Raw genomic sequence first — 21240 nt, 5'->3', positions numbered from 1 at the left:
AGTCTTTGTGACTGAAGTTCCTGCTGTCCCTGCCCCAATACTGAACCCTTTTTCAAAGATATTTAATTCTTTTCCACCCGCCATCTTAAAATTGAGGTCACTTGGGCATGCTTAACATTTTTATACATGCCACAGAACATGGAAGGATGTTAATTGCTTAATTGTATCATATCGTACATGTCTAGAGGCATCTGTTTCTCTACTTTAATCAGATTTGTCTCCTAAATGTAGAGTCATAGTTTTTACTGAATAATTCATAGTAGGAGTGTAAAATGCATTCATTTATTTTGATTTATGGATCTGAAGTTGGCAATTTAACTGAATCAATTTTGGAAGTTATAACAATATTCCTATCTTTATGATATATATGAGTTGTGCATTCCTGGTCTAAAGTGATGTATTTAGTCATATTGAAACAAATCCCAATGCATTGATTCGTTTCCTAAAGAACTGTAATCTAATCATTGCCAGATCAGAGATTTACACCTTTAAAGGCCCCACTTTAGGAGTGTACAAGCTTTTTTTAAACTGTGCCTTGTCAAAATGCCTGAGGGCCGAAATAGTATTCAAATGATTCATACATATACATACATACATTATCTAAACCGCTTAATGATTCATAATATTAAATCTACAAAATATCAGCCCATACAATTGGAGCTTTCTGTGAGCTACTGTGTTTCCTATCACTGTGTAGAAGATGCACAAGGCTTTCTTTATTGTTGGACTGCTCATTCAGAGCAATTTGGATTGGTTAGCGAATAACAATGAAACGTGACTAATGTATTAAGTATATTCCTATTCAAATGTTTACTTGTTCAAAAATATAATTTGTGAAACAAACTAACAAAAATCTATACATTTTTTTTTTTTTTGGATAATGTTTACATATCTACGGAGCCCTGCTGGTGACATTCCATATAAATAAAAATAATGTGTGGCCATGCCTTATTAATGTGTGTGAATGAGATCATGTCTTACTAAGTCATGGCCATGCATTAGGATCTCATTCCCATGCCTTACTAAATTGTGGCCACAACTTAATTATCTTTTTCCCATGCCTTACTAAGTTGTGGCCATGCATTATTTTTACTTATACAGGATGTCATCAGTGGGGCTCCGTACATATCAAATAAATGCAGAAACATTTAGTAATCATTTCATTGAAGAAGAAGAGCAGATTAAACAGCATATATAGCCACATTTTTATATGACCTTAAATGGTTAAGTATTAGCTGAAATACTGAATTTGCTCTGATGAGAAGTTAGTGCTGTGAGACCTGGGTAGCTGCGGTTGCTTTATTTTCTCTGGCCTCCCCTGAATATTTATTGTAATGTCCTTGCTTTGTTTCATGTTTATTGGGATTGAATTTGGTAGAGTCATATGAGGCATGCACATTTGCTTTGGCTTTACTAGTATTATTTTCTATTTGCAGCATTTTTGTGACTCATCTTTCCCCTGCACTTGCATCTGTATGTCCTCTTTTAGGTCCTAAACACTATTGACCATTTTAAATTAAGTATTCCAGCTACCTGGGTAGCACTTTAGTAGAGTTTTGCCCTCAGAGTGACACTGAACCTCCTGGGTGGTCAAAACAAGCCTGTTTCTGATGGAGCATTGAGTGTCTGTTGGCCACTTCCAACCTAAGCGTGATGTTGATTACCCAGGCGTGTGTGTGTGTGTGTACGTGTGTGACTCTGATAGAAAGTGAAAGAGGCGTGTGTGTGTGTGTATGTATGTGTGTGTGGGTGTGTGTGTGGGTTATGGAGCTGTGGGGCTGGATAGTGGCACAGATGGATGCTCGTTTTCACCCGGCTGTTAGAATAAAGTCCTGCGGTGGTTTCTAACACACCCTTAGCACTGAGCACAAATCCTGCTTTATGACAAACAGTAAAGAGACTTATTTCTTGCTTTATGCTTTAAATAAATGACTGTGATTAAATTATATCTACTAGTTCTGAAGTAATGTAATGTTTTCATACATAATTTGTTTTTTGGCACGTGATATGTTTTGGGATGTTTAGAACAAGTGCTTTCAAAACAGCAGTACCATATATTAACAAAGGAAAGCTATGAAAAACGTCCATAAATGTCTAAACTCTTGTTCTTACTTCTTTGTAGCATCCCTATAGGATTCTAGTAGTTAGTTAGCACCAAGCTAATGGCACATTACATGAGCACTTTTTGAAAAGGCATGAAATGGACAGGATGTAACTGCTGCAGCCTTTAAGGAGGAACGTACAATTTGTTGACACCAGAATGTAATTGCAGTTCTGTTTAAGGTGGGATGGAAAATTTGAAAAAGGTAGTTCTATGTTAAATACAGGCAGTTGAGGCTTACTTAAGCTTGAAACAGATATATTAGCATATATTTTACCTTGTATCAGTTTCACAGACACTCTTCAATAGGGAGCTCTGGTATAGAGCTGCTGCTGCTGCTGCTGCCGTTTTCAGTTTCTAACAGCCCATTGATTAAGCTGTCGCTCGTATGCAGTCAGTATCTAGGACTTCCAGAAGGCCCAGAGTCATGCTTTTCCTTGTGAAATTGGTCCCACTGGAAATATAGACATGATTGGTTGATTCCTTTGTCACTTCTTAATTATCTTAATTATTACATCAGGACTTCTCTTCAGCTCCTGAAGTCCAAACCAATATGAGAGCTTGTCTGACTATGTCTACCTAGATAGCACAGATAAAAACATTTCCAGAATGCCTGATTTTCCACTTGGCATTCAACAGTTTTACTGTTTTGTTTCCATCCAGCTTAACAATGAAACAATAGTGGTACTGTAATACTTACAGACTTTAAATATAAGCATGATTTAATTGAATATTTTTTTAATTACGAACATGTATTTTTCAGTTTCCAGAAATCATTAGGCTTGTTCTAAAGGCTCTGAGGATTCCCTTCTGAAACATTGTTTGTTATTGTTTACAGACTCTATGAAATTGCTCTTTTTTGTGATACGTCCATTTGTTGAAAGCTCTAGAAGTACTGACAACATCCATGATATACTCAGAAAAGCATAATTTATTGCGATAACAATAACATATCATTATATTGCACCACCCCTAAACAGTATAGTGTTTTCTGATGATGGAGCAATTTAAAGATGTTTTTTTTTCCAGTTGGTGTTGCCGAAACCTACATTTAGGCATATATTTTATCAGTTTTATACATCGTAAACTGCAGAAAACAAATTTCAGTGAGCCAGAGAACTGTAGAGAATCTGGTCCTCATGTAGCTCAGAGTCTAGATTAAAAAAAAAAAATCACAATAAAGAGCAGCAGTTTTGTTGTGTGTGCAAATTTGAAGGCAGCATCTTCAGCTGGTAAAACAGGCTGTTTATGTTGGCTGTTAGCTGGAGTGATTTTACAGCGAGCTTTGGGCCATTCATTAAAAGCCCAGAAACAGGAAGAATCGCTGCTCCAGCACAGTCTGTCCCCACCGTCATGTCCCATCCCCACACATATTTTCTCTTTACAGCGAAATGAGACACATTTGCTGGGTTCCTGTTGGCAATCCTGCCTGGGAGCAGAAAATAAAGGCAAGGGAAGAGGCCCACTGACACAACACATGCGCATCGTTCCCTTGGCTTAATGTGGGCGCACATCGTTAAAATTAACAGCACTTTATGTGTGATATGTTTTGTTACGAAATAAAAATGCGTCACTTTGAAATGGTATTTAATGTGTTGCCATTGGAAGGCATCTGGCCTTGTGTACAGCGCAGTGTTTACAGCAGGCTGTTTATAGGCCTGGAGTCAGGCTTGCTCTTACACAGACAAGCTATGCATTGTAATGGAGTGTCGGTGAGAGAGGGAGAGATTTGGAGAATGTCATGTCTAATTTATCATATATAGAGCAGACAGAAGTGCTGATGCTGCGTGCTTATGGTGAAGTTCTACTGGTGTTGAGTTGATGAAAGAGACGTGCCATTTTATTGCGAGTCTGGATCAGACTTCTCTGAACACACACACACACACACACACACGCACACACTCTAGCCTGACATCAAATATATTGATGTCTGTGTTCATTAGGGCTGATGGGTCTCGATCAGGGTTGTGGGTTGAAGCGAGGTGAGGTGGAGGGGAGCTGTATGTCAGGACTGAAGTGTAACTGTGTGTGTGTGTGTGTGTGTGTGTGTGTGTGTGTGTGTGTGTGTGTGTGTAGTATTGAACAGAACCTGCGGGAGCTCCAGGGTAAAATCGGAGAGGCCTGGATTGGAGAGAGAGTGCCCAGCCCTACAGAATGTCTACAGTGGTTCAGTCAGCGTAATCTGAGTTCATTAAAACCCATCTCTACTGGCTACCAGGAGCTGCTGGACTTCCTCAAAGCTCTGGTAATCTCTCACTATTATAACTTCTCACTGTTATAACCTGTTACAATAATAGATTGATGGCATTTTAAAGCTGCACTGTGTAAGTTACTTTTTTCAGTTTTGTTAAAACTGAAAGAAGTAGCCAAGAACAATTTAAAAGTCAGGTCATGTTTTGGCAGGCCTTTATTGGTCCACATCATACACTTTTACTTACTAACATCACACGCACAGGCTCAAAAAGAAGCTTGAGCTCAATGTTTAGGTCTCAAATGCAAAATCAACATACTGATGAGGATATGACAATAGTATGTATAGACGATATGGCAGTAGTAGATAATTCATTCACATCGTCAGAAGACACGTCCTTTACCAAGTTTTGACTGCGTTTTTTTTCAGCACACTCGCAATCATCAGATTCATCTACTTGGGGAAGGGGTATGAAGCACAACCCACTTTATGAAATGTTCTTACGCATATCGCATGCAATTATGCATTTCCACCAGAGAGGCCTCCAAATCCCCAAGACTTACATAGTGTAGCTTTAACATCTCACTTCTGTCCAAAAACACCTATATTAATTTTTTTCCAGATTTTTTGTTTTTCGACATCAGGGTTTCCAATCCCAGTCTTGGGGACTCTATGCATTCTGCACATTTTTGTATTTTCCCTGCTCTACACACCTGACCCTGCTGACCAGGAGCTTGCTCGTTATTTAACAGGTTCAATCAGGTTTGCAAGATGAGACAAGGCTCAAAAATGTCTATGGATTCATCAGGACTGGGATTGGTAACACTGTTCTAAATCATTTTAACACAGCAGATGTCCTTTACACTGTGTGAAAATTGAATGATGACTGGACGAATAGAAATGCTCCAAAATGATTTGGAATAAAATCTCTTACATCACATATTTAGGGGATTCTTTTGTAAAGTAACCATTCTGGAGATACATATTTTTTGGACAGCAATGATACGTAATTTAATGTAATAATAACTTACCAGAAGTGCCAAAAAGTGTGTTTAGAGCGATACTGTAAAAGAACCAATTTTGGTTCCCTAAAGAGTCTTTCAATACATGAACATAAATGAGACGTAAATGAGAGTTTGAAGAACCTCTGTGAAGTTTAAAGATCTACCACATAGTGTAAAGGTTTTATTCCTAGAACTGTACATCCAAGCCAAGAACCATTTAGGAGCCTTTATTTTTAAGAGTGCAGTGTAGATTGAAATGCTATACTGTATAAGCTGTTATTTCAAATATACCAAATATATCAAAAGGTGTTTTAGATCTATAATGTGATATTTTACATACTTTTACTTTCAAAACAATAAAAGCTATTGTCAATTAACAAAAAAGTTTTTACATGACTTATAATTTATCTCTTAGATGTCATATGTTGATCATATATGAAGGTTTGATCACTTTTGATCACTTTTGAAATATCCTGGATGTTAAAGCTACTGCTCTTTTCATTATTCTGGGAACACTTAAAATGTTTTATTTATTTATTTTGTGCTTTCTAACCTAGGAAGTTGCAAAAGACTAGCACATTAAAATTATTGTATTAGTTTATCTGCAGCCACTTTCCATACAGTGTACATAAAGTATTCTTAATAAAAAAACATCATTGAATAAATGATCTACTATAATATACAGTCTTCATCATTAACTCCTTTTGTGTTCCACAAACCTTTCTGGAACTGTGACTTCCATCTCAGTGTCTACTTAAGTGTCTTAACTTCTTTTAATAGCAACACTTGCTGAAGACTCAGGAGGCTCGTGAGGAGGCTGTTCTGCAGTTGCTGTTAAACATCTCGTCTCAGTGTGGAGTAGCCTTCCCTTGTTCTGGGCCATTATCGGAGCAGGGCCACAGTCTTGTCCCTCCGGTCTGCTCTGTACGAGATGATCTCGCTCTGGAGGTCCAGGAGACCTGGGATGATGTCCGGCTCCTGCTGCGCAGTCACCTGCTGGACAAGTTACAGCCAGCAGAGGAGCCAAGCCAGTCTGGCCAGTCTGCGGAGGGCTCAATCATTAGCTCAAGAGTTCCTCAAAAGATTCTCATCCTCCAGCAGCTCTCCTTCCTACACCCAGAAACTGAGGTTCTTGTAAAGTACCAGGCTCTCCAAAGCAGGAGAGTTCTGGGCCTGCTCCGGAGCACCCAGGCATGCAGCCCAGGTGGGGAGAGGGGTTTTGACAGGCTGGCTCTAGGCTTCCAGACCGCCAGCCCTTCCTTCTGCGCCATGCTCAGCGAGGAGATCCACGTCCTGAATGGAATAGCCGAGCCACACAGCATCCTGACCTTTCTCAACCAGGCCTACCTGAGCACTCTGGCACAGGAGCTGAGCTTCCTCATGGAGAGAGAGGTGGAGGCAGTGCTGAAGGACAACACCGCACACAGTGGAAAGACAGGAAAGAGCTCCAGCAAGAAGTCAGCAGTAGGTCAGTCTGCACTACACTTGTGCTGTTGGTGCAATAGACAACAATAGAAATATATTATACATATACTTTACTAAATTTGGACCCACTAAACTGCATTTTAAGAGATTTGAATACTTGTTGTTATTTCCAGACATATATTTGAATACTTGTTCTCAAAATCACACTTAAAAACAATAACATTTAAAGCATACTCTTCTATTTTAATGATGTTTCTCCACGTCCACATTCTTCAGTCCCTGAGTCCTTGTGACCTGTTGCATTTTTTTTTCTTGCATGATCAAAGCATAACCTCCTTAGAGATCCAGTCAAATCACACTCTCCCACTTTCTGTAGTGTTCTAAACTATATTCAAAATAATAAGTTACTAAAATGATGATTTTGTTGGTGTGGTAGTAGCAAAGCAACTTCAGTGCTGTACTAACAGTGTGTGGAGGCAATTCTTCTCTAATGCTATAGAAAAAAAAATGTGATTGTGATTTTGTCTAAATAGACACATCTACTGTTTGTACTGTCAATGTTTAAACCTGATGCAAAACTGTTTTATTAGAAAAGAAAAAGAGAACAAGTGCTGATATTCCTGCCTGAAGCTGGAATCAGTGTGGATTGGACCCATGGTGGTGCTCCGATAAGGATCATTATATTTACATATTTGAGATGATTTACCAAACTTGTCATATTTCCGTGGCATACCAGCCTCTTATTGTAAATTTTACGCTGATTGTTTTTCTGATAATTTAAGATGCATCACATGATTTCTCATAGGCATCTTTCCCTGTATAGCTTCAGTGGTCATGTAGAAGGCAGTTTGTCGCACTCTGAGGTAAGGTATGGTGAATGGGTGGCATGAATTTTTGATGCAAGTGAACCAGCTATAATTCATTACTTTTATAGATTAACAATCACTGCTCTATCTAAAGGCCTTTGCTGATGAAATTTTCGTTAGCCTACAATTTTGGATGAGGCTTTCGAGTAATATATAGAACTGAATATGTACATAATGAACAAGTACTCGAGTACAAGTACAAGTTATTTAGGCCAGTCCTAAATTCTTCATAATTTTACAGGTATTTTGATCTAAAAACGTGTGCTTAAATGCAAATGACTGTGCAGGTTACTATCTAACATCTTAATGATTCCATTATCCACAAAACTATAGGAAATCGGTGGAGTTCACCTATAAGCATTAACAATAACTAAGTTACTTTTTCAAACTTCTTACATTTATAGTTTCCATAAAAAATGGCAACTACAGTAGTGCTTAAAAATTGCAAACTTGTGACCAGGATTGGCTCAGGTGTTTAAGACTCTGAACTAGAAACTGCAGAGTTGCTGGATTGAATGTCAGATGATCTATAGTCTTAACAACACAGTACAGCCATCTTTGTACTATTATATGTGGTGAATAACCATTAAGAACCTTGAGCATTTTAAAATATAAAGGTTTTTCTTGCAAAACACATTACAGACCACTTTCTATTCTTTTCAGTGCTATGTTATGATTAATAGCACCTTCATAGGGGAAGTAAAATGTGTTTTCTGTTAATATCAAACTTTTTTTTTTCAACTACAGCATTTTGGAATAAAACTCCTCTTATACAGTCTTCAAATGTTTTTGTTTTACATTACATGTACATTAAGCTGTAGTACTTTCTTTTTATAATTCATTCACCTTAGTTAATCCAGCTCTTTAGCCAGATCAGCACTCCTTTCCTGGCCATAAACCTTGGCTGAAGTGGGTGTGAGTGTAAAGCTGGATAATTGGCCTTTGCTTCTAAAGAACCATTCGACAATCTAACATGGTGTAGCAAGGCAAGCTCTACACCTGCAGACAGCCCAATAATCCTTAAAATGAACCACCAGAGGCAGTGCGCCTACTAATGTGGACACAGTGAGCATGTAATGCAGGCACACAACTCTTTTGCAGGCTGTAGCTACTCAGAATTTTTACATGCTACATTGTTCCATGTGCCTTCAGGCCCTGTTCAATGATTAAAACTGTTATTGTGCTATTAGAGAATTTTAATGAGTGCTATTCACAGTCATTTACCTACTCAGTGACTGGATATCATCTGATTGCCACTTGTCTTCGAAGCCTGGGGTAAAATTATGTAAAAACACTGAAAATATAGAGCACTGTCTGCACACATATATGTATATACATATGTGTGTGTGTGTGTATATATATATATATATATATTTATATATATATATATATATACATATGTATACACACACACATACACACACACATATATATATATATATGTATATATATATATATATATATATATATATATATATATATATATATGTAGTTTTCTAGTTTTAATGCAAATTATATACATAATTTATATACTAAGTGGCTTGGTGGTGCCAGCTGCCCTTAAAACTAATCAAGCCACGCAGCTAATCTCTCATATAAGTCATGCGTAAAATGATTGTTTATTTTCTTGCTGTCATGATTACACGATCAAGTTCTTTGTTTTGCATAATGATAATGCATATTTTAATACCCATCTCTCTTACAGTAAGAGCCTAGGATTCCTAGTTCATCTTTTTTTCCAAGAACGTATTTGTGAATTGCATTTGACAGACTGCCTGGCTTGTTGTTATTAAGTTAAAAAGTTTATTTACTGTCCAAAATGACCTGTGAACCTACATGTGACTTAGTTTTTGTACTGTATTGTTGATAATGATAAAATTGTGGTAAATCTGAGAAAAAAAGGGTTTTTTGGGTTTTGCTTTGTCTTACATTACCATGGATGGATTTTAAAAAAATGCATTTTAGGCCAAGCACTTACATCATACAACTTATTACATTCAGCAATGATTCAGGCATCAGACAGTGTTTTTGTTACCATTTCATGCCATATAGCTTATTTTGAGGGAGCTTTCAGAGGCATTAAACACTTTGGACATTTGGTTCCTATCACCATCACTTTGAACAGTTCTGACTCAATAAGTTTCTCTAAAACAGACCATTTCATGTCAAAATACTGTGAATGACTTTTTCACATCTTAAGCATTTAATTAGGTAAAAACAGAAAAACAGTAGAATTCTCCTTTAACAACTCAGTGAGGCTAACAATTTAATTATGAAGAATGTTTTACCTTAGGTCCCCTTTTAGTGTATTTTCATTGTTTTTGACTTGATTACTCATCAAAACAACTGATAGATTACTCAGTTATTAATATGGTTGAAATTGACAGTCCCAGTTAGTTGCCATAAGATGATACTGATATCTTTCAAACTTGCCCCAATGTTTGTATGCATAGGTATTAGTATTTAGCTTGCCTGTATTCATTCTCCATATTCTGTGAGCAGAAGCATGGCTGAGAGAGAAGCAGCAGGTCTCAGGGGAGCACAGGACTTCCTGCCATGGCATGCTGTCAAAGCACTGAAGCATTTAACAGCTTTTCATGCGGCGCGATGGCGGCTTCTTTTAACCCCTCCGTCTGAGTGGGAGGGACTGGTGTTGTTCCCTCCCTCCTTCACCAGATGTGGGAGGCAGAGGCCTTTGTACCCATCCTTTTTTCTTTTTTTTTTTCACTTTTCATCCCTCTTTCCGTTCCTGGCTCCTGAGTCTGATGCAGAGGTTGACTGATCCGGAACAATGAAGCTCTTTAAACCCTTACCACCACACCTCAGTGCATTTGTACAGGACATGACTGGAGGGGCAAAAGGAGTGTGTTTGTGAGTGTGTGTGTGTGTGTGTGTGTGTGTGTGTGTGTGTTTGTGTGTGTGTTTGTGTGTGTGTGTGTGTATGCATGCACAAACATGCATGCATCTCACTCCAGTTGAAAGAGATACAGATGTTTATTGTTATTATTATTTTTAAATTTTTATTGTTATCAAAACTAATAATTCTCATTGAGTTATATTCACACTGTTATATTTTGTCAGGTGCATTGTAATCAGTTAATAGACTGCAAGTAAATGATATTTTGCCAAAAAATATAATATACAGTTTTCCTCTTACCCTAAATGCAGCCAAAGGACATTTGGTATTACAAAAGGCTAATGTGGCCAACATCTAAGCTTTTAACCTAGCTTTAGCATTGTAAGAACTGCATGCTTAAATCATGCACTTGCCTTGAAACCCAGTTGAGTTGTTAAAGGGGAATTCCACCATTTTTTCAAAATCTATAACTAATTAAATTATTAAGATGTAAGAAAAATAATTCTGCATGGTTTGATGTGAAATGCTGTATTCCAGAAAAACCTACAGAGCCAGAATTGTTAATAGTGATAGTGATAGGAACCAGACATTACCTGCCGGATACCCACAACATTGTTTTATAGTAGTTTTAAGAAAATGTTTTGGCCTGAAATGTTTTAGAATACATTCATACAGGGTACTGTAAGACAGTTTTTTCCACAAAGAAACCTTTTTTTTCTGATTTACCCCGATTTACTGATTTTACCATTATCATCATTACATATACAAAGTCATAAGACAGCTGTATGTTCAGTGGTAAATGAAATGTATGTAGCATAACTAAAACAGTAGTAGCAGTTATGGATGTGCACGGTTGAGGTCTACAGGGCATGTGTTGAATTTTTGAGACCACACTTGACCAGGCTTGACTGATACTGATAAATCTGAAATTTGAAACTGCCCCAAACCTGTTCAGTCTGCTGCAGAGTGAACCTGGTGTATTGCTGGCATACTTTCACCACTAATGTTCAAATTTCATACTTCATACTTCATACTTCATTCAGATTTGCAGCGTCATTTTACTGAAATTCATGTGTTCACCTTTGCACCGATAGTCCAACACGAAAACCTAATGACTTCCTGTGGCTATTGGAATAATAAAATACATAAATAAGTTAATACATTATTATCTGCATTAGCTTTATAGATCCACTGTAAAACATTTGGAAAGCAAAGATGCCTTGGCTATTCAAATACATTTGTGCTAAATTTAAGAAACTGTTGGTTTTTATTAACATTATTTATATATTATTTATTTATGTGTAGTATATATAGTTGAGCTCTGTAGCACTAATGACTAAACCTCATACTTGCAAATTCTTTCAGTGACTAGCATGTGTACTACAGGTTACGCGTACATAGTGCACATTTCCGTAGTGCTACAATGCACTCATCATTCCAGCACTTAGCCTGAAAGCACACTGCAAACATTTCTCACTAATAGCCCCTCACTACAGCAGAGATTGCTTATGCCGCTGCAATCTCCTACACGCCCTTGTACAATGTTTATTAATATTTAATAAAGTCACACTTCAGTAAATTGTATCGCTCTCCTCATTTACACACACTGTCATATGTGCCGTGATGGTGCATGCACTCGTGCAATAATGGTACTTGGAGTTTAATACAAGTGCAACACGGGCCTGTCTCCAAGCTGCTGGCTCTCCATGTGCTTTATATTGTCTAAAGCGAGTGGGTTTTGTTGCATGAGAGGTGCGTGGTGGTGTGTGTGTGTGGGGGGGGGTTGGGTTGGTATGCCAGACCCAGGGTTGCATACAGTGGTTAATGAATGGAGAGCCCTCAGCTTTTCTATGCTGGTTTTTATTTAAGCAGACAAAGGGAGCAGTAGAGTCCTTCACTTGTTATTTACCGAGATCCAGTTTGCCGTCTGTTGTTTTGTGGAAAAAATTTTATGAAGAGAGGCGTCAGGAACTAGTGTTCATCCTGCTTATACCTAGCAAGGCTGGGTCTTTTGGAAGGCATGTTCTTTTTTTCAAGGATATCAGGCAATCATTTTACTGTGGTCTGCAGTCTTTACTGCCATTGGGTTTTGGAATAAAGGTTGATTCACCCATGCAAGTAGGCCTTGAGGGAAGGAAACATTTCCAGATTGTATCACTGAAAAATGAGGCACAGGAAACTGTCACTAGTGTCCTTGCTGTCAGTCCAGCCTGTTATAACTTAATCGCAGCATCAGATCCTAGCGGTTGCACCAGCGGGAAGGCCTGGCTACCCCTGCTGCGACTCAGGCGGATTGCGCCTCTGGCAGTGCAAGGACTGGGAGATGTTTATGTGTGGTGTGTGTTTGTGTTTGTGTTTGTGTTTGTGTGTGCTATTAAGGGTGTAAAAATACACCTATGCATCAACTATTCAGTAAAGTATGAATTTATTCACCCAATTTTTATCCAAAATCAAATTATTTTAAGATAGTATTGTCTAAAAGTTATTTATTTTTCAGGAGGTATCTATGATGAGATTAGATCATCCAAAACAAACCAAGCAAACTAAGTGAAACAACAGGAGTTTCCACTACTGGAGGAAAAAAATAAGAGAAAATGGGTCTCAACCATCTGGTAGATGGTTGAGACCGCCTGGTAGACCACCAAAGCTGTCACAATCAGAGAAACAGTACTTAAAGCTTTCATCTTTGAAATAGAGGAGAAAATCAATCATCCTTCCCATCCTTCCACTGTGAAGGGACAACTCGGTACTGTGGGTCTGAAAGGATGTGTATCTGCCATATTGCTAGTGCTCTCAGAACAATGGAGTCTAGACCTCAACATCATTGGGTGTGTTTGGAATTACTTAAAATTGTAAAACCGCCTTCTAAGACTGAACTTTGGAGGTGTGGAAAAATATTACTTCCGATTTCCTTGAAAAACTGAAATGAAGTCTCCTGAAAAAATAGAAGCTGTAATAAAATCAAAGGTGTATACACTAAATTCTGGAAAAAAAACAAAAAAACAAAAAACTTTATATTTAGTTGTTGAGGCCTCTGTGTAATGTTCTTTTAAATATATGTTTCTCCTGATGCTGAAAAATAAATAACTTGAATTTCTTAAAGGCCATTTTGACTGGAAATTAATTACATGAAGGTCTCTGATTTTTGCACAGTACTGCGTGTAAAAATGAAAAAAAAAAAAATTAGTGCAATGTTTTTATTCCTTCAGTCACATTTTCACTATATAATTTTTAAATAATTCTAGCTGTATCAGAATTATCAAATAAAACTGAGTTGTGGTTAACTTGAGATTTAATGATGTATTGAATGGTTTCCTAAAGAATCCAGTCACATTGACTTGTGAGCTCAGAGATTTAGGCTACAATGATGTTTCGGTGTCCGTCAAAAAGCACCTTCTCCCTTTGATTTCATTGAGAACAAATTGTTGACCGACAACAAACCAACATGTGGCTATGTGCAAAAATTGCTCTTTTGCCTGTTCAGCACAAGTGAACTTTTTAGAGTGTGTATTCAGTGTCGCCAATAAGAGGCAGTCAGGGGCGGGGCTTTTCTTAGATGTTGAGCTCATGTTGAGCAAGATGGAGAAGAAACTATTCACTGCTGTCAGAGCTGTGTGATCCTACTCTGAACATCTTTGAGGACATTTCATGTCTTTGTCTTTTTGACCATTTTCACAAACACCAGCAATTTTCGCTTATGAGCAGTCATGTTTGAATGTTTCCCTTTATGATTTCATGGGAAAGAATGGTGATCCTTGACCACAAACACAACTACACAACAAACCAGAAATATGTATGTTGTGACAGAGGTGGTCACTTTCAATGCTGCCTGTTGAAGTGAGTGGTGGGTTGCAACAGATGATGCTCAACAACACTCACACAAACAACGTGACAGATAACCTAGCTTGAACCATTAGGGAGCCCCTTAGGAGGTCCACTTGGCTCCTGAGGTGCCGTAAACAGGGCTTGACTTCAACATGAACAACAGCAAAAACAACAACAGCAACAGCAGCAGGATTGCCCAAAGTGCAAAGAGCTGAACCCACAGTGTTGAAGAGCGCACTGAAACATGGCCCTGAGTATTTTGCTCTGTTTTCTCCATGCCACTAGAGCCCTGCCTCCCTGCTAAAGGGGCAGGATGGGTAGTGGCAGAGGCAGCTTTGATATGGAAGCTGCTGGATTCCCCTGGCGCCACTGTTAACATCTGCATCTGTGTGGAGCTCCGGCTTCCGACATGCTGAGCGGGCTTTGTTGTCCTGTCAGTTAGAGTCAGTGGAGAATACCGCTGTTGATCCGACTGGATGATAAACTTGTCAGTGAGACTTTTTTTCTTTCCTTTTTTTTGTTATGTGGGGTTGGCTTGAACACGGCAACACCAGCAGTTACACCACTAACATGAAATCTGGCCCTCCCTCTCAGAACTGTTTCCTCTCTCCTCAATTGCCCTCTGCCTGCTTTCCCCTCCCTCCCCTCAGAACAGAACTAGTCCTAGGCAGTATTGATTAAATTCAGTATTATTATTATTATTATTATTAGTATTACATATATTTCGCATATGGGTGGGTGATATGAACTCAAATTTGTATCACAATATTTTCAATTCTACTTGAACAATACTACTACTAAAAATAATGCCAATAACAATAAATATAATGGCAATAATAATATTGGTACTGAACAAAACAACAATAACAAAATAGGAATAATATAATAGTTAAAACAATACTACAGCAACACATAACAATGCTGCTATGTTTTATTATTGCTATTATTTCTATAATAACAATTCTGATATTATAATTATTATAATAATTATGATATAATATTATAAATATAATATTATTAATATAACAGTACACACACACACACACACACACACACACATTTTCTAAGTCACTTATCCGGGGGGAGCTGGAGCCTATCCCAGCTGTCATTGGGCGGAGGGCAGGATACACCCTGGATAGGTTGCCAGTCCATCAGACGTAATATAACTATGTAATAACAAAAATTAATATAGGAATGTGACAATTAAGCTAAAATAAGAATAAATCAATAATAACAATAATTTTTTCTCTCTTCAAAGAAAACACACTTTTGCAGATTTTAATGCAAAATTACTGTTTATTTGCAGATTTTAGCATATTGGAATATAAAATAAAACATAAAATATGGCCTGTGAAAAGTTATGGCACATTTTATGTTTTTACAAATTTTTACATCACCGTTATCCAAGTTTTATTTTATTCCAGTAATGCAAGAACACTGAAAATTAATATTGATCTGTTAAACAAATATCAGTATATTGGTATAGGTGATATATTGGTCAGCACCAGCCAGGCCTGATGTGGTCCACTGATGGTGACAGACCCATAGAGTCTAAATAATTTTGTGTGAGAAAGAGGAGGAGGAAAGGAAATAAAAATCAGTGGCTAAATTATTGCCTGATTGCTCATTCCCCAAAGAGGCTGGGCATCATTTGGTGAAAAGCATTTAATAATTGCTTTTAGGGCCCATGTCAGACACATGCAATTCCCCGCACTAATGGGCCAGCTAGGTAGAGCAAGGCCCCAAGGGTCAGAGCAGGACTCTGTCCAGCCAGCCAGACAGCACCATCTAGAACCGCGGAGGGAGAGAGTGAATGAAAGGAGAGAATGGGGCGAGCGAGTGTGGAGGAGATGAAGTGGCAGTAAGTGCAACCCAAAGGGGAAAAGCACTTCAGCGTCAGTTTAATACGCCAGGCCGGGGATTTGGCAGCGCGCCACACAGCAATTGTTTACCTTTTTGCTCACTGGCTGCATCTGTTCTGTTTTGTAAACGGCACTAAACTATCCGCCCGTAAACACCGGAATCAATAACAACTGTTTGGGGATTTCCCTGCCTCCCCACGTTTCTTTTCTCTTTTTTTCTCTTTAGCTCTCTCTCTCTTTCTCTCTCTCTCTCTCTCTCTGTCTCTCTCTCTCTCTCTCTCTCTCTCTCTCTCTTTCGCTCGCTCGCCTCCTGCCGTTTTTCACTGCCACTCCCCTCCTCCCTCTCTCTCTCCCTCTCCCTCTCTCTCACTCTCACTCTCTCTCTCACTACATGTCAGTCAAAGCAAGTGTGACGCAAATTTTGTTTTTGGTTTAAGTGAAGCCTAATTCAGGAGAGTGCCTTTGAGGAAAAGGATGTGTATTTACAATTACAATAGCCTCTATTTATTTTGTTAGTTTTGCCCTCTGGAGAAACTAAAGAGATTAAAGTTGGGGTAGTGCGGTGCCATTAACAATATACTTTTACCCTTGTGAGTGCTCTTTTGCTCACGTTTGAAATCTCTCAATAGAAAAGTAAATTCTGCTTTCAGAGCACTACCAGTTTTTGCCTTTGATTAGCTTTCACAGGCTGTGACTCAAGTTAAAGTACCGTAAACAGTTCTAAACAGCATTCATTAAACCCACAGCCTTTTGCGTACTCTGTGTCTCTAACCTCTTACTCAGTAGTTATAAGTTATTTGGTAATTAATATGTAGGTTTGAGAGTGAGAACAACTGTGTGGGCTCACATACAGGCCCTTAAGCTTTAACAGGCACATGTCCTACATTTTTCTTGTATTTTGTTTAATTCCTTTTTTATCCTCAAGTCCTTTTAGAACGTTTGTGTGGATTTATGTACTAAATACCATCATGATTTCTTTTACATGATCTTTTATGCCATAGACCTACACAGGCTGTTACTGTGCCTTTAAGACTGATATATGTAAATGACCTCAGTTCTGATATGACTATATGCATGATGGTATGTGTAAATGCACAGATTTTTATGTTGTCACAAAAACTAGGAATTAAAAATGGACTGTGTTTTCAGCTTAATTTCCATATCTCAACTATATGGATTTGGGAGTGCCATGTTTTGAAACATGGTGACATTAGTTTTTCCATGATATGGGCCCTTTAAGGGCTTTACATGCTCAGAAGTAGCACCATGGCCAGCGGCAAGCTATTTCCTGAGTTGGCCATTGACCCTAAAATGTGCCATTTTTCATGCAAATAAACATTATATACTTATATACACTTAACATTACAGTACATCACCCACTATCCATCTCCTCTTGCATCCTGTTTCTAATCTTTCTCTGTACTTGATCTGAGAGTCATGCCCTTTTAATGACCCCTGCCATCGCCTTGGCTTCTTTTTCTCTTTGACTGTAAATGACATGGCTGGCTGCTCCCGGCACCCCCCCGACCACCTCCTCTCCATCACCGTGTTGTAATAACCCCCATTACGCCTCTAGTGCCCGGGCCATCCTTTCCCACACAGGCCCCTAATGGTTAGCTATGAGAGTGCTAGCTTAATAAGCCATTAATGGATGGGCAATAAATAGCTGGGCTATGGCTGTATGGGAGCAAGACAAGCCAGCATGACAGCGAGCTATTAAACATGAAGGTGAGATGCCAGGCGTAAGTGTGAGTTAGTGGCGGCGGAGAGAGTGACCCAAGTTCAAGGGTAGAGCCAGAGCAAAACACATAGAGAGAGAGTATAAAAGTCTCATACAGAGAGAGAGAGCAAGCTGTAGCTAAAGGACTGGAATTTATCTATTTTTTAAGGATATATAAAAGCTACTATGGCAAAAGAAAAGAGACTTTTTTGCAATAAATGAAAAATTACACTGCTCGCTATCATCTGTCATATTACTGGTAATGGGCTGCTGTTTAAACCAATCAGCAATTTCTATAGCCAATTTTTGTGTACATCAAATGGTATATGATTACACCTTTTAGACACCTCATTGTCCAAATACAACTGTTCTCCCAGGTTGAGAGCCAAAATAGCTTTGAAGAAATGCAATTATACGCATATAAAGCTTTTAAAGTGGACTGCTATTGCAGAGCTGTTTTGCTGAACTGCTTCCAAACCTTTTGAAGTTAGTGGCTCTGTTTATGTTAGTGTTACTTTTTAAATATCTTGCTGTGTTAGCAAGACCTATGTGTTATACAGGAAGCTTATTGAATGCTTCATGTAGATGTTAGTGTTGTGTAGGTATAATATGTTGTTAGCTGTGACTGCGGTCACATTGCAGTATTGTTGAATAGAAGAGTGTCAGTTATACAGTGACATTTGAAAGGTCCACTGTTTTTCCCCCACAGTGAGTGTACAAGAATCCTAGCTAAGCAATATAAGGCAGGCGAGTACTTCGATGAACTGGAGTCTTACAAGCAGTTGATTTATTATTTTTTTTTAGGTGCATTGAAAATTTTGGGGAGGAAAGAGAGTGGAAGGAAAAGCCAGTCTCTTGGGGTTAGTTGTTAACCATTAGCCTAGCATTTAGACTAGCCAGCTAGCCATGAGTAGCGTTCCTTACTCAGCCAGCTGCTTTAGGCAACATTGCAGTCTCTGGCTACAAGCCAAGAGACTTCGCAGCTTCTCAGCTAAAACTGATGGTGTGCACGGCTTGCAATATTTGCTAAATTCCAGCAACATTGTAGATTAAAGCTCCACAATAAGAGACACACATATGAGACAAATGACTTATGGATGTAAAACAACATTCTGAGGTGTAACTCCTGCATCATTTAAGGTGGAATGAGAAAATTCAAACAAGAAGCTGGTGAATAAGAAGCTCACTTCAGTGTTTTAACGTTCTTGCCAGGCTCAGAGAAGCCGCTGTGGGCTCTACATACATGTTAATTGCTTGCTTTTTGTCATATCACAAAAACAGTGACTTCCAAACAAGCTGTTTTAACAACATTTGTGGATTGATGGTTTGGTTTAGGAATAGATTATACATTATGAAAGTTTAGCAATGTTTACATAATACATAAAAGTCTTTAAAAAATACTTTACCATTCATACATTTCAATAACCCCAACTCCCCAACCTTTTATCTTTATTTCCTTTTGCGTGAGGAGGTGGGGACCATCTATCATATTCCATTACAGTCATATTTTTAACCCCTTAAAATCCCAGGCTTATTACATACTAAGACTTATTATTCAGTAACTACAGTGACTTCAGTGCAAACTCGCAGAGCTATTCAGGTTATAGAAGTGTGTAATGGCGCTGGTGGGCTCTGGCCATTTAAGGGGTTAAGACATTGTTTAGCCCTCTGTAGGAGTGTTCGGATTTGTGGTGCATATGTCTTTCTGAGATGGCCAGTTTTAGTGTTTACCATTAAAGGGCTCCTACATTGTCTTGTCATTCTTTTTTTCTTCATCTGGGGTCCCCTTATGAAATTTGCGTGGGTTTTTATGTGAAAAACAGTCTTAACGTTACCTAGCTATTTTCAAACTGTCCAACCTTTTCATCCCTGTTTTTGTCACTGTGCTTTTAAGTCTGACATATGTAAATGAGCTTTGTTCTGATTGGCTGTCCTGTATCTCCTCATTCGAAAAGCAGCCCAGGCTACATTACTCCCTATAACGCTAATATATATTACATATATAGTGGATATATGTAAGTTTTGTGACTTCACAAAAACAGTGACTTTAAACCAAGCTGTTTTAGTAGTGTTTACATGGCTCATAAAACGCCTTGTTAAAAAAATAAAAAAAAATTTTTTTCTGTGATATGTCGTCATTTAACATTTTCATTCATTTTTATCATTCTGTTGCCCGGGGTGTTGGGGGTGGTTCCTGTCGTTTGCACCCTTGCTACAAGCACTGCTATACAAGTATATACACATTCGTTGTGTAATGCAATATGTATGGCAGTTTCCATAATAGTATAAGAGGCTCTGCTGTTGTTTATATGGAGCTCATATTGCAGCTCATGGTGCTGCTGGAGCATCTCTCCATGCATTCATGCAGCCATTTTCCAAGCAATGCTCCACGGCTTCTCCAGGTCCCTGTGGAACCCATTAATGAAGCGCTGGAGAGCTCAGATGATCACACACACACACACACACACACACACAAACACACACACACACAAACATACACATACATACACATGATTTTATTTTGAGGTGCCCACTAGCCAGCTCTTGGGTTCAACTTCTGCATCTGCATCAGGATAATCATCCTCCCAGACTGCCATGTGCTAATGGGAGCTGATCGAAAAAAGCAAGGGTGGGGGGGGGCACAAATAAAGATATTTATAGTCCCCTCCACTTTGCCTGATTAAGCTGGAGGAAACGAGGGCATAAATATGTTGTCATATTGTCAGATTTGTTCTAACAATGTGACAAAATTACATTAGGATCCAGAGGCAATAATGTTGCAATTATTGGGTCTTCTTTCTTTCTTTTTTTCACCCTCTCCATCCCTCCATCCCCACCATACTCAATCATCCTCAAGCTTTTCACAGCTTCTGTTAATGCCTTCCTGATCCACTCCCCAATGCCTTTTCTGTCGGAGGAACTCATTTAAGAGCACATACAAAAAAGTATTTGTCGGAGTGTCGGAGAATACAGCAGCGCTCTCCTCGGCGGCCCATTCTTCTGCCCTAATGCGGAACATCCCCCGGGTGATGGCTTTGGCAGCTTCAGAAATGGGAAAGCCATATTTGAGACGGGGGTCATGGACGGGTGAGCCGAGAAAAAGTTTGTGCTCGTTTGCGACGTTCGAGCGAGCTTTTCTGAGCGAGAACTTTTACAGGGATTGATGGAGTGGAGGCAGTTGAGGTCGCGGGCGTCTGGCGTGTTCGTGTGCCTGGTGACGACCTAGCAACTTTGAAGAAACTGTGGCAGAGTCGCTAGAACTTAAACTCTAGGCTTATTATTCACTTATTAAATTTACTAGGAAGGGTCTTACAATTTCAATTGTGTACAATTTTCATTTGTTTCGAAATTTAAAACTGTATTATCATTACAGCCTTTCTTACAAGGGT

At 38.7% G+C, this 21240-nt stretch overlaps 1 protein-coding gene across 1 annotated transcript in view; it reads left to right on the top strand.

The window, feature by feature from the left end:
* Window positions 1-21240, top strand: part of kiaa0825 (KIAA0825 ortholog) — a 173924-nt gene that overhangs the window by 16590 nt on the left and 136094 nt on the right. Inside the window, exons 3-4 of the mRNA XM_036598839.1 lie at window positions 4178-4346; window positions 6077-6764. Coding sequence (XP_036454732.1) covers window positions 4178-4346; window positions 6077-6764 — 857 coding nt within the window. The remainder of the gene's footprint in view (window positions 1-4177; window positions 4347-6076; window positions 6765-21240) is intronic.

This window comes from Colossoma macropomum, unplaced genomic scaffold, assembly GCF_904425465.1.
Source record: "Colossoma macropomum unplaced genomic scaffold, Colossoma_macropomum, whole genome shotgun sequence".
Taxonomy (NCBI): Eukaryota; Metazoa; Chordata; class Actinopteri; order Characiformes; family Serrasalmidae; genus Colossoma; species Colossoma macropomum.
Note: the sequence above shows the minus strand (reverse complement) of the source record. Positions and strands in the feature narration are given on the sequence as shown.